Consider the following 14717-nt stretch of genomic DNA (forward strand, 5'->3'; position numbering starts at 1 on the left):
TATCCATTCTCACTGGCAGATGTCCCTGAGCAGGGGCATGAGGCTGGCAGAGGACCAGGTCACCCTGAGGGCAACCCTCTTGCTGTTTGCGCTCTGGGCATTGCTGGCTCCTGTCCAAGGTTCTCAAGGTCGTCCCTCATGGCGCTACATCTCTTCTGAGGTGGTAATTCCCAAGAAGGAGTTGCACCACGGCAAGGGTGTTCAGATGCCTGGCTGGCTGTCCTATAGCCTGCATTTTGGGGGCAAGAGCCATGTTATCCACATGAGGCACAAGAAACTCTTTTGGTCCAGACATTTCCTGATGATGACTCAGGATGCTCAGGGAGCCTTGCAGATGGACTACCCCTTCATCCCTCCAGACTGTTACTACCTCGGCTACCTGGAGGAGATTCCTCTTTCCATGGTCACCATGGACACGTGCTATGGGGGCCTTGAAGGTATCATGAAGTTGGATGACCTTGCCTATGAAATCAGACCCCTCAGCGATTCCCAACGGTTTGAACACGTTGTTTCTCAGATAGTGGCAGACACCAATGCAACGGGACCTACTTATAACCTGGGATATAAGGGGGATAGGAACCCCCTGTTCTCTCAAGCAAATATCAGTGCAGCCCCCAGGATCTCTAGTAAGTTGTATTCATCCCATCATAGAATTTTGAAAGGACTTGTTCTCGGTTCCAAAACAATGTATAGTGTGTTCAACAACGTGTCAAAATGTGCCTGATTCCTCATAAGGCTTGTTAGTTTGACTGACTCAATGCTTCAAGGTATTGATGTAAGGCACTGTATTTCCTCCATGGTCATTTATAATCTGGAAGATCCAGTTGTCTTGAACAATTTTCAGGTGCCAGGGAGTCCGATTCATATCTACTTTCAAAGACACTTGTTTGTTGCTTTTAAAGCACATACAGCTTTACTTATGAACAAAGATGCGCCACATGAACTTCAGTTTCAGCCAGCCACATATGCGGTATGCGGATCAAAATCCATCATCTTGCTTGCTTCTCTAGGCAGACATTTTTTATTGTTGTCTGTGTTAGTAGCCCAAAAAATTGCAAAACCTATTGGTATTTTTTATGACAATCAGTGTTTTTTTCTATTTTTTTATTTATATATGAAATTTATTGTCAAATTGGTTTCCATACAACACCCAGTGCTCATCCCAAAAGGTGCCCTCCTCAATACCCATCACCCACCCTCTCCTCCCTCCCACCCCCCATCAACCCTTAGTTTGTTCTCAGTTCTCAACAGTCTCTTATGCTTTGGCTCTCTCCCACTCTAACCTCTTTTTTTTTTTCCTTCCCCTCCCCCATGGGTTCCTGTTAAGTTTCTCAGGATCCACATAAGAGTGAAACCATATGGTATCTGTCTTTCTCTGTATGGCTTATTCATTTAGCATCACACTCTCCAGTTCCATCCACGTTGCTACAAAAGGCCATATTTCATTCTTTCTCATTGCCACGCAGTATTCCATTGTTTATATAAACCACAATTTCTTTATCCATTCATCAGTTGATGGACATTTAGGCTCTTTACATAATTTGGCTATTGTTGAGAGTGTTGCTATGAACATTGGGGTACAAGTGCCCCTATGCATCAGTACTCCTGTGTCCCTTGGATAAATTCCTAGCAGTGCTATTGCTGGGTCATAGGGTAGGTCTATTTTTAATTTTCTGAGGAACCTCCACACTGCTTTCCAGAGCGGCTGCACCAATTTGCATTCCCACCAACAGTGCAAGAGGGCTCCCGTTTCTCCACATCCTCTCCAGCTTCTATAGTCTCTTGATTTGTTCATTTTGGCCACTCTGACTGGCGTGAGGTGATACCTGAGTGTGGTTTTGATTTGTATTTCCCTGATAAGGAGCAACGCTGAACATCTATCTTTTCATGTGCCTATTGGCCATCCGGATGTCTTCTTTAGAGAAGTGTCTATTCATGTTTTCTGCCCATTTCTTCACTGGGTTATTTGCTTTTCGGGTGTGGAGTTTGGTGAGCTCTTTATAGATTTTGGATACTAGCCCTTTGTCCGATATGTCATTTGCAAATATCTTTTCCCATTCCGTTGGTTGCCTTTTAGTTTTGTTGGTTGTTTCCTTTGCTGTGCAGAAGCTTTTTATATTCATAAGGTCCCAGTAATTCACTTTTGCTTTTAATTCCCTTGCCTTTGGGGATGTGTCGAGTAAGAGATTGCTACGGCTAAGGTCAGAGAGGTCTTTTCCTGCTTTCTCCTCTAAGGTTTTGATGGTTTCCTGTCTCACATTCAGGTCCTTTATCCATTTTGAGTTTATTTTTGTGAATGGTGTGAGGAAGTGGTCTAGTTTCAACCTTCTGCATGTTGCTGTCGAGTTCTCCCAGCACCATTTGTTAAAGAGACTGTCTTTTTTTCCATTGGATGTTCTTCCCTGCTTTGTCAAAGATGAGTTGGCCATACGTTTGTGGGTCTAGTTCTGGGGTTTCTATTCTATTCCATTGGTCTATGTGTCTGTTTTTGTGCCAATACCATGCTGTCTTGATGATGGCAGCTTTGTAGTAGAGGCTAAAGTCTGGGATTGTGATGCCTCCTGCTTTGGTCTTCTTCTTCAAAATTACTTTGGCTATTCGGGGCCTTTTGTGGTTCCATATGAATTTTAGGATTGCTTGTTCTAGTTTCAAGAAGAATGCTGGTGCAATTTTGATTGGGATTGCATTGAATGTGTAGATAGCTTTGGGTAGTATTGACATTTTGACAATATTTATTCTTCCAATCCATGAGCAGGGAATGTCTTTCCATTTCTTTAAATCTTCTTCAATTACCTTCATAAGCTTTCTATAGTTTTCAGCATACAGATCCTTTACATCTTTGGTTAGATTTATTCCTAGGTATTTTATGCTTCTTGGTGCAATTGTGAATGGGATCAGTTTCTTTATTTGTCTTTCTGTTGCTTCATTGTTAGTGTTTAAGAAGGCAACTGATTTCTGTACATTGATTTTGTATCCTGCAGCTTTGCTGAATTCGTGTATCAGTTCTAGCAGACTTTTGGTGGAGTCTATCGGATTTTCCATGTATAATATCATGTCATCTGCAAAAAGCGAAAGCTTGACTTCATCTTTGCCAATTTGGATGCCTTTGATTTCCTTTTGTTGTCTGATTGCTGATGCTAGAACTTCCAGCACTATGTTAAACAACAGCGGTGAGAGTGGGCATCCCTGTCGTGTTCCTGATCTCAGGGAAAAAGCTCTCAGTTTTTCCCCGTTGAGGATGATGTTAGCTGTGGGCTTTTCATAAATGGCTTTTATGATCTTTAAGTATGTTCCTTCTATCCCGGCTTTCTCAAGGGTTTTTATTAAGAAAGGGTGCTGGATTTTGTCAAAGGCCTTTTCTGCATCGATTGACAGGATCATATGGTTTTTCTCTTTTTTTTTGTTAATGTGATGTATCACATTGATTGATTTGCGAATGTTGAACCAGCCCTGCATCCCAGGAATGAATCCCACTTGATCATGGTGAATAATTCTTTTTATATGCCGTTGAATTTGATTTGCTAGTATCTTATTGAGAATTTTTGCATCCATATTCATCAGGGATATTGGCCTGTAGTTCTCTTTTTTTACTGGGTCTCTATCTGGTTTAGGAATCAAAGTAATACTGGCTTCATAGAATGAGTCTGGAAGTTTTCCTTCCCTTTCTATTTCTTGGAATAGCTTGAGAAGGATAGGTATTATCTCTGCTTTAAACGTCTGGTAGAACTCCCCTGGGAAGCCATCTGGTCCTGGACTCTTATTTGTTGGGAGATTTTTGATAACCGATTCAATTTCTTCGCTGGTTATGGGTCTGTTCAAGCTTTCTATTTCCTCCTGATTGAGTTTTGGAAGAGTGGGGGTGTTCAGGAATTTGTCCATTTCTTCCAGGTTGTCCAATTTGTTGGCATATAATTTTTTTTTCAACGTTTATTTATTTTTGGGACAGAGAGAGACAGGGCATGAACAGGGGAGGGGCAGAGAGAGAGGGAGATACAGAATCGGAAACAGGCTCCAGGCTCTGAGCCATCAGCCCAGAGCCTGACGCGGGGCTCGAACTCACGGACCGTGAGATCGTGACCTGGTTGAAGTGGCATATAATTTTTCATAGTATTCCCTGATAATTGTTTGTATCTCTGAGGGATTGGTTGTAATAATCCCATTTTCATTCATGATTTTATCTATTTGGGTCATCTCCCTTTTCTTTTTGAGAAGCCTGGCTACAGGTTTGTCAATTTTGTTTATTTTTTCAAAAAACCAACTCTTGGTTTCGTTGATCTGCTCTACAGTTTTTTTAGATTCTATATTGTTTATTTCTGCTCTGATCTTTATTATTTCTCTTCTTCTGCTGGGTTTAGGCTGCCTTTGCTGTTCTGCTTCTAGTTCCTTTAGGTGTGCTGTTAGATTTTGTATTTGGGATTTTTCTTGTTTCTTGAGATAGGCCTGGATTGCAATGTATTTTCCTCTCAGGACTGCCTTCGCTGCGTCCCAAAGCGTTTGGATTGTTGTATTTTCATTTTCGTTTGTTTCCATATATTTTTAAATTTCTTCTCTAATTGCCTGGTTGACCCACTCATTCGTTAGTAGGGTGTTCTTTAACCTCCATGCTTTTGGAGGTTTTCCAGACTTTTTTCTGTGGTTGATTTCAAGCTTCATAGCGTTGTGGTCTGAAAGTATGCATGGTATGATTTCAATTCTTGTAAACTTATGAAGGGCTGTTTTGTGACCCAGTATATGATCTATCTTGGAGAATGTTCCATGTGCACTCGAGAAGAAAGTATATTCTGTTGCTTTGGGATGCAGAGTTCTAAATATATCTGTCAAGTCCATCTGATCCAATGTCTCATTCAGGGCCCTTGTTTCTTTATTGACCGTGTGTCTAGATGATCTATCCATTTCTGTAAGTGGGGTGTTAAAGTCCCCTGCAATTACCACATTCTTATCAATAAGGTTGCTTATATTTATGAGTAATTGTTTTATATATTTGGGCGCTCCAGTATTCGGCACATAGACATTTATAACTGTTAGCTCTTCCTGATGGATAGACCCTGTCACTATTATATAATGTCCTTCTTCATCTCTTGTTACAGCCTTTAATTTAAAGTCTAGTTTGTCTGATATAAGTATGGCTACTCCAGCTTTCTTTTGGCTTCCAGTAGCATGATAAATAGTTCTCCATCCCCTCACTCTCAATCTAAAGGTGTCCTCAGGTCTAAAATGAGTCTCTTGTAGACAGCAAATAGCTGGGTCTTGTTTTTTTATCCATTCTGATACCCTATGTCTTTTGGTTGGCGCATTTAATCCATTTACATTCAGTGTTATTATAGAAAGATATGGGTTTAGAGTCATTGTGATGTACGTTTTATGCTTGTAGTGATGTCTCTGGTACTTTGTCTCACAGGGTCCCCCTCAGGATCTCTTGTAGGGCTGGTTTAGTGGTGACAAATTCCTTCAGTTTTTGTTTGTTTGGGAAGACCTTTATCTCTCCTTCTATTCTAAGTGACAGACTTGCTGGATAAAGGATTCTCGGCTGCATATTTTTTCTGTCTAGCACACTGAAAATCTCGTGCCAATTCTTTTTTTTTTTTTCCATTAGCAGTTATCCATGCAGTTTATTTTTTTTTATTTTATTTTTTTTATATATATTTTTTTTATTTATATATGAAATTTATCGTCAAATTGGTTTCCATACAACACCCAGTGCTCATCCCAAAAGGTGCCCTCCTCAGTACCCATCACCCACCCTCTCCTCCCTCCCACCCCCCATCAACCCTTAGTTTGTTCTCAGTTCTCAACAGTCTCTTATGCTTTGGCTCTCTCCCACTCTAACCTCTTTTTTTTTTTTTTGTTCCCCTCCCCCATGGGTTTCTCTTAAGTTTCTCAGGATCCACATAAGAGTGAAACCATATGGTATCTGTCTTTCTCTGTATGGCTTATTTCACTTAGCATCACACTCTCCAGTTCCATCCACGTTGCTACAAAAGGCCATATTTCATTTTTTCTCATTGCCACGTAGTACTCCATTGTGTATATAAACCACAATTTCTTTATCCATTCATCAGTTGATGGACATTTAGGCTCTTTCCATAATTTGGCTATTGTTGAGAGTGCTGCTATGAACATTGGGGTACAAGTGCCCCTATGCATCAGTACTCCTGTGTCCCTTGGATAAATTCCTAGCAGTGCTATTGCTGGGTCATAGGGTAGGTCTATTTTTAATTTTCTGAGGAACCTCCACACTGCTTTCCAGAGCGGCTGCACCAATTTGCATTCCCACCAACAGTGCAAGAGGGTTCCCGTTTCTCCACATCCTCTCCAGCATCTATAGTCTCCTGATTTGTTCATTTTGGCCACTCTGACTGGCGTGAGGTGATATCTGAGTGTGGTTTTGATTTGTATTTCCCTGATAAGGAGCGACGCTGAACATCTTTTCATGTGCCTGTTCGTGCCAATTCTTTCTGGCCTGCCAAGTTTCAAAAGAGAGATCAGTCACGAGTCTTATAGGTCTCCCTTTATATGTGAGGGCACGTTTATCCCTTGCTGCTTTCAGAATTTTCTCTTTATCCTTGTATTTTGCCAATTTCACTATGATATGTCGTGCAGAAGATCGATTCAAGTTACGTCTGAAGGGAGTTCTCTGTGCCTCTTGGATTTCAATGCCTTTTTCCTTCCCCAGTTCAGGGAAGTTCTCAGCAATTATTTCTTCAAGTACCCCTTCAGCACCTTTCCCTCTCTCTTCCTCCTCTGGGATACCAATTATGCGTATATTATTTCTTTTTAGTGTATCACTTAGTTCTCTAATTTTCCCCTCATACTCCTGGATTTTTTTATCTCTCTTTTTCTCAGCTTCCTCTTTTTCCATAACTTTATCTTTTAGTTCACCTATTCTCTCCTCTGCCTCTTCAATCCGAGCCGTGGTGGTTTCCATTTTGTTAAGCATTTCGTTTGAAGCGTTTTTCAGCTCCTCGTGACTGTTCCTTAGTCCCTTGATCTCTGTAGCAAGAGATTCTCTGCTGTCAGCTATACTGTTTTCAAGCCCAGTGATTAATTTTATGACTATTATTCTAAATTCACTTTCTGTTATATTATTCAAATCCTTTTGATCAGCTCATTAGCTGTTGTTATTTCCTGGAGATTCTTCTGAGGGGAATTCTTCCGCTTGATCATTTTTGGATAGTCCCTGGCATGGTGATGACCTGCAGGGCACTTCCCCTGTGCTGTGGTGTATAAGTGGAGTTGGTGGGCGGAGCCACAGTCAGACCTGATGTCTGCCCCCAGCCCACCGCTGGGGCCACAGTCAGACTGGTGCGTGTCTTCTCTTCCCCTCTCCTAGGGGCGGGATTCACTGTGGGGTGGGGTGGCCTGTCTGGGCTACTTGCACACTGCCAGGCTTGTGATGCTGGGGATCTGGCGTCTTAGCTGGGGTGGGTAGGCAAGGTGCACAGGGGCAGGAGGGGCAGGCTTAGCTTGCTTCTCCTTAGGTGATCCACTTCAGGAGGGGCCCTGTGGCAGCAGGAGGGAGTCAGATCCGCTGCCGGAGGTTTGGCTCCAAAGAAGCGCAGAGTTGGGTGTTTGTGCGGAGCGAGCAAGTTCTCTGGCAGGAACTGGTTCTCTTTGGGATTTTGGCTGGGGGATGGGCGGGGGAGATGGCGCTGGCGAGCGCCTTTGTTCCCCACCAAACTGAGCTCTGTCGTCAGGGGGCTCAGCAGCTCTCCTTCCCTTTGTCCTCCAGCCTTCCCGCTTTCTGAGCAGAGCTGTTAACTTATGACCTCCCAGACGCTAAGTCGCGCTCGCTGTCGGAACACAGTCCGTCAGGCCCCTCCCCTTTTTGCAAGCCAGACTTGGGGGCTCTGCTTGGCCAGCAAGATGCCCCTCCGCCCCGGCTCCCTCCCGCCAGTCCGTGGAGCGCGCACCGCCTCGCCGCCCTTCCTACCCTCTTCCGTGGGCCTCTTGTCTGCGCTTGGATCCGGCGACTCCGTTCTGCTAATCCTCTGGCGGTTTTCTGGGTTATTTAGGCAGGTGTAGGTGGAATCTAAGTGATCAGCAGGATGCGCTGTGAGTCCAGCGTCCTCCTACGCCGCCATCTTCCCTCTCATCACTCAAGATCTATCATTTTAAATTAGGGTCCGGAACCAATGACCAAGAACGAATTCTTGAAGATGTCTTTGGTGCAAAAAGATGATCTTATTAAAGCACAGGGAGAAGAGCCCGGGCAGGAAGAGCTACCCCAGAACAATCGAGCAGACACTTTTCCAAGAAAACATCTGGATGGCTAAGAGACACGTGAAAAGATGCTCAACATCACTCATCATTGGGGGAAAACAATTCAAAATCATGATAAGATACCACCTCACACCTGTCAGAATGGCTAAAATGAACAATTCAGGAAGCAACAGATATTGGCAAGGATGTGGAGACAGAGGAAACTTCCTATACTCTTGGTGGGAATGCAAAGTGGTGTGACCACACTGGAGAAGAGTTTAAAAAGTTAAAATAGAATTACCTTATGTCCCACCAATTTCTCTACAAGGTATTTACACAAAGGACACAAAAATTCTGATTCAAATAGCTAAACGGGTGATGGAGATTATGTAGGTCACTTGTTGTGATGCGCACTGGGTGTTAATATATGTGATGAATCACTAAATTTCATTCCCAAAACTAAAACTACACTACATGTTAACTAACAAAGATGTAAATAAATAAAATCTTCAGATATTAAAAAACAGGGGAAAACAAGGAAGGGGAGAAATTTTGTTACAAATGGTCATAACCGATGGGATCTAGGGCAGTGAATCTAACTACTTGCATTTACCCATTTTATCCCTAAATGGTAGTGGACATTAATTAACAAACGTACTCATGATTCCCAATGTTGCTGCCACGTGAGTTGGAATTCAAACCCCAGCTGCCCTTCCCGGCTCCTCTGTGACCACATCTCATGGGCAGTCTGTCTAGACAGCTGGCATCTATGTATTGCCTGTGTGTAGACATGCTTGCTCCTGGAGCAGGCCCGTTCACCCAGGTCTGCTGGGTACTCAGAAAGCACAGACTAGTGTCAGCTGGCATTCCTTGTACTTCCCATTCCTCACTAGGGAACAAGTTCAGCCTTGAGGATGCATGGTTACCATGTGCTGTTCCACTGGTCTACACCACCTGACACCACCCATGTATTCCACTACTTGCTTCTGAAGGGAATTTCCAAACAGATGACAATTTCACTAGTGATTTACACCAAAAAATAATTAATACCAAGTGCGGGCACAATATCGGATTTTAGCTACATGAAAAGGGGAACTTTGCCTTCATTCTTAGAAGACAGAGAAGAGGTTTATACCAGAAACAAGGTCACAATGACGGATCCTCCCAGAACCAGCAGTGGACCATCGCCTTACTGAGAGAGGGTACATTTCACATACAATAGAGGCTGTGAATGTATAACAACTGGAGGGATTGACCTCAGAGGGTGGAGGGGCCACAGGGTGGCCAGAACATCTCTTTACCCTCAGGTGAGGGACCTCCCGAGTCATGTCACTTGTCTACAACACAGTCAGCTTTGAGGGTGGCTACGGTTCTGGTCTTACATCCCAGAGCCCAGTTTGTAGGGCTGCCCCCGACCTCCACTGGCTAGTGTCCAACATCCTCCAATCAAGGCTGAAGAAAACAGGATGCATGTCAGCCCCAGAAGTCCTCTCTCAATGGCAATGACTCCTTTATGTGTCTTTCCTTGTTGTTATCTGTCTTTCTTCATGTTTCTTTCATTACCGTTTCTCTTCACCTCAGAGCATTTTGGGGACATCCATGCATATCCACCTGGGTTTGGTTAGACACTCAGACCCAGAGGGAAACATGGACTTCATGCAAGAAAGTGTCTGTGCCTGGTGATGAGGAGGTTCATCCCACAATTCTCAAGGTATTCCCTCCCACAGATGTGCTGTCTTCAGGACCCACTCATCTTCAGTTCCGAGACGGACATTTGGTGACTGCCCGTCTGTGTCCTGAACTCCATCCCCAGACTCATACACATGGCAGTAATATCAATGTCTCAAAATTAATCTCATGTGACAAGTCCCTTTGGCCACATAAGTTATTCTACACAGGTTCAAGAATGACATAGATGACCACAGTCCACACTGATGTCAGGGAAAGTTCACCTCCATCCCACATGACACTCACATTACCACACCCCCAAATCCTCCAACATGTCAAATCATTAAATATTAAGTCAAGTCCAAAATGTACCTAAATTTCACTACCTCTAAAACCCCAAATGTAACCATGTAGCTTGGGTAGGGTGAGACTGTGGTACCTTCCATCCGGGGGTGAAACGCTTTCCATCAGCCGACTGGCATTTATAGAAAACCATTCATGTTCTTCTGAATGCTTCTGCATGGTAACCATAACATAACAGGTACTGACATTCCTATGCCAGAAGAAATACAGCGTAATTGAGAAGTGCATCACCAACAAGAAACAATTTGATTAACAATCTGGGGAAACCCGTTAGGTTCAAAGACAGAATGCTCTGAATCTCAGACTCCAACCTGTCTCTGGGATTGACACTTCCTTTTTTCTTAAAGGTGGTACATGTCTGAAGCTGAGCACATTTGTCCCAGTTTCATGAAAGTAGAATTTGTGAGCCCAAAAATCTTTCTTTTGTTTTCTTGATTATCGAATGAAAAGTTCTTCTGACTCTTGCCAGCTGATAAGGATAACTATTCAAGATTGTTGCTCACCAATGATTTAAGGAAATATAACTGTATATTTATAGGGAAGAAGCAGAGTGAAGGGTTCAAAGATGGAAAATATGTAGGAGGAGACATCCTGTGAACAGAAGAGTCTGCAATGCTCATGATGGAAGGGTCTCACCCTTGCATGTTGCATAAATGGGGAGGGGAATAAAGGAGTCACTGTACCTCTGCAGGGGTCTGTGAAACAACAGGAGCACGGGGACCACCGGGGGCAATCACAACCACCAGGGGGAACTCAGAGACCAGGGAGCTCATGATCCAGGACAAGAGATTGGTTGAGGACTGGTCTCCTCTCAAGGGCTTTCAGATCCAGGCTCTGCACACTTATTCTGACATGAACACAGCAAAGAGTTTGTAAAAGCTGTGGAAAAACACAAGTGTCCTCCCTGTTTAAATAAACCATGATAATGGGAATACACAAATTTTCCCAGGGTCAGACACTGGGATAAATACATCTTTGATCATTCTCATATTAACAACTGTTTAGAAGAATAATGATCTCCACTTCATAGATGAAGAAATATTTTTAATTAACATCATCCTTCCTGATCTCAGGTGTTTTGCCTTCAACATATTTAAATAAAATTCAACCATTTTAACATTATTGAGGCTTTCTTTTTTTTTAATGTTTATTTATTTTTAAGAGAGAGAGAGACAGACTACGAGCGGGCAAGGGGAAGAGAGAGAGAGGAGACACAGTATCAGAAGATAAAGCAGTCTCCAGGCTCTGAGCTGTCAGCACAGAGCACGACACAAGTCTCAGACCCATAAGCTGTGAGACCATGACCTGAGTCAAAATCGGACACTTAACCAACTGAGCCACCCAGAGGCTCCATACTGAGGGTTTCCATTGATGTCCACATAGAGTTCATCTGTAAATAACCCCTTGTGTTTGTAGAAAACACCTGGAATCTCCAGCATCTCTGTGAGTCTCTGTCGAGGCTTCTCACTCTCTCCAATTTGTGACAGAATAGACCTGGCTTCCATCCATCACTCTCCTGGGACTTCTAGAAGGTCAGGAACCTGCAAACCTCACTCGGATGTCCAGCCTTGTCCTGCATGTGGTTCAGGAGGCAGGTGGGCCCCCTGGAGGGGAGCACAGGTTCAGATACTGGGACTACTCTCACCTCATACGTGATCTTGGATATTCACACACTCTGTCTCTGCTGCAGTGTATCTGTTAACCTGTACAATGGTGGTATACTGATTCTTACCTCAAGTGTTTGGGTTCATATGTGAAAATAAGGATTACCATGGGTACTTATAATCACTGCAGCAAAATCACAAATTAATAAATCACAATGTCCTGAAAGATATTGTGACACCAAACACTGCCCCATCCCTGACACCTACCAAAGGCCACTGGCTTCTTGAGGATTCTATTGCAAAATTTACTATATTGTCAAAGGACATCTGTATGCTGATTAAACCCTCCCATCCCTGAAACTGTAGCTGGGAGAAGAGCCCCAGCCCCTAAGTGTTCACATTCAGTGATCAGAACAGAACACAGACATCTCACCATGGAGTTGGATTCACTTTGCTTTTCCTTGGTTCTATTATAAACAGTAATTCATGATGAACAAGAAACACTGACTATGTTAGTGCATATGAGTGAGAGAAACAGTGGATGTGTGACATTTTCCTGACTTGTATCTGTAGATGTCTTGTGTGACGTACAGCTGGTGGAGTCTGGGGGAGACCTGAGAAGCCTGGCAGGGGAGGGTGTCCCTGACACTCTCCTGTGCAGTCTCTAGATTCACCTTCAGTAGCTAATTGAGGAGGTGGGTCTGCCAGACTCCAGGGAAGGGGCTGAATGGGGGTCTACATATCTGTATGGTATAAGATAAGCACCAAATGTCATTATTTTACTCACTGGAATTCAAAACCATTTGTGAAAGAGGCCATTTTTTCCCTAATTTTAATTCTATGAAATCTCATGGAGGATTTGCTGACTGCATCCAGACACATTTCACTCTGGTCTCTGTAATCTGCTCCACTGGTCTGTGTGTCTGACTCTGTGCCATCAGCACAGTGTTATAGACAATGTACCTCTGCAATATACTTAGAAAGAAGGATGTGTGCTGTCTCCAGGTTTGTTCTTCTTTCTCAGGATTGTTTTCTCACTTCTGTGTGCTTTGTGGTACCATATAAATAAGAATTTCCCAGGTACATTCATTGGCATTTTTATGAACTCAACTAACATTAGAAATTATTAGAACAGATAAAAGGAATAAAAAGTGTAATAATACAAAAAATTAACAAATTGAAATGGATATCTGGAAAGCTAAATGCAATTGAAAAAGCATCTCTACTAGGAAAATAGGTAAAACTCAAACAGATACAATCAGAATTAAGGAGGGGACATAACTGACACCAAAGAAGTGAAAAACAATAACAGAAAATGTCTAGATAATTATAGACCCATTATTAGATAACAAAGGGCAACTAGGCAATTTCCAGAGACAAACAATCCACAAGACTGTACATAAAGAAATAGAAAATTAACAGAATTAAAACAAATAAAATTCAATCTATAATCTAATCATACACCGTCCCAAAAGAAAAAAGTCAGCTTAGTAACACAGGGCTTTATCTATGAATTATATCAAAATATAAAAGAGACTTAATGACAAGACCTCTCAGACTCTTACCAAAAACTGAAAAGAAAGGAATATGCCCCAATTCATCCACAAGACCGACCTTACTATGCTGCAAAATCGAAAGACACCGTAAGAAGAGAAACTAAAGGCCAATATCTCAGATGGACATACATGCAAAACTCCTAGCATAGTGAAAGCAACAGCACAATGAAAGGGTCATTTGTGACAATGCAGTCACATCTGTTGATCATCTATATCACCATCTATTGATGCATATAAAACTAGAGAAAATTCAACAAATTGTCATTATTAAAAAATCTCAGCAACTGAGGGAAAGAAAGAAATAACCTTCACAAAATCGTGGCCATAGATGAAAAGCCCACACCTGACAGCATATTTAACAGTGAAAAACTGAAGCTTTTCCTGTCACATTAGGAGCCGGGCAAGGATGCTCATTCCCTACATAGGTATTCCACATGGTAACATGAAGACCAGTAAAATATGGCACCCAATGTACGTCATCTTGTCACATTGCTTATTTGGAGGAAAGTCACTTGAGTAACAGCTAGTCTAAGGAAACTGTGACCCTTCTTTATCCCCCTGAGAGCAGGAAATCAACCTCTCCTGGGAAACTTCTTCCCCTCTACCAGAATGGAAGAACCATCCTTAGCACCAGAAATGGGAACGTAGCACCAAGAAGGCTGTGCAAACAAGCCTGGTTAGTTCCTCACTAATTGACTTGCCCAAACCCAAATCTCTGTCTCGTTAACTCTTCGCAAATCCATTGTTTTTTATTCTAAAAGGCACAAGTGCCACCTACTTTCTTCATTCTCTGGGTGTCATATTATTAGGAAGCTTGTGCACATGCAAAATGAAATTTATTCTCTTCTGTAGATCTGTCTTATGTCAATTGAATCCTTAGACCAGACAAAGAACACAGAAGCGAAGAAGGAAAAAGCTTTCTGCTCCTACAAGTTGAAGATGTACCCATAAAAATTAGGTAAGAAAATGAAATAAAGACATGAAAATCAGTAAGAAGAAAATTATTTGTTTGAGAATCACACGAACTTACACACAGTGAAACCTTAGAAACTCCACAAAAAAAGTATTAGAACTAATAAACTCAGGAAAAGTTCAGGGTACAAATCAACATACAAAAAGATGAAAACACACACCAAAAACATAGTATATGAAAAAACTAACAAAATCACACAATTGAAAATGGCACAAAATGGAGCACCTGTGTGGCTCAATCCCTTAAGTGCCTACTGTTGATTTTGGCTCAGGTCATGATCTCATGGTTCCTGAGTTTAATTCTAAGGCAGGGTCTGCAATGATTGTGCAGAGCCTGCTTGGGATTCTCTGTCCC

General features: G+C 42.4%; 1 protein-coding gene across 1 annotated transcript; it reads left to right on the forward strand.

Annotated features, from left to right (window-relative positions):
• LOC147579593 (disintegrin and metalloproteinase domain-containing protein 20-like) lies at positions 1–14341 on the forward strand. The gene is given in 2 exon segments (XM_086708456.1): positions 1–1088; positions 14271–14341. Coding segments are annotated over 2 exon segments (1140 nt in total). The 5' UTR covers positions 1–19.
• The last annotated feature ends 376 nt before the right edge of the window (positions 14342–14717 follow it).

Source organism: Puma concolor, chromosome B3 (assembly GCF_028749965.1).
Source record: "Puma concolor isolate L17-30 chromosome B3, mPumCon1.1.hap2, whole genome shotgun sequence".
Lineage (NCBI taxonomy): Eukaryota > Metazoa > Chordata > Mammalia > Carnivora > Felidae > Puma > Puma concolor.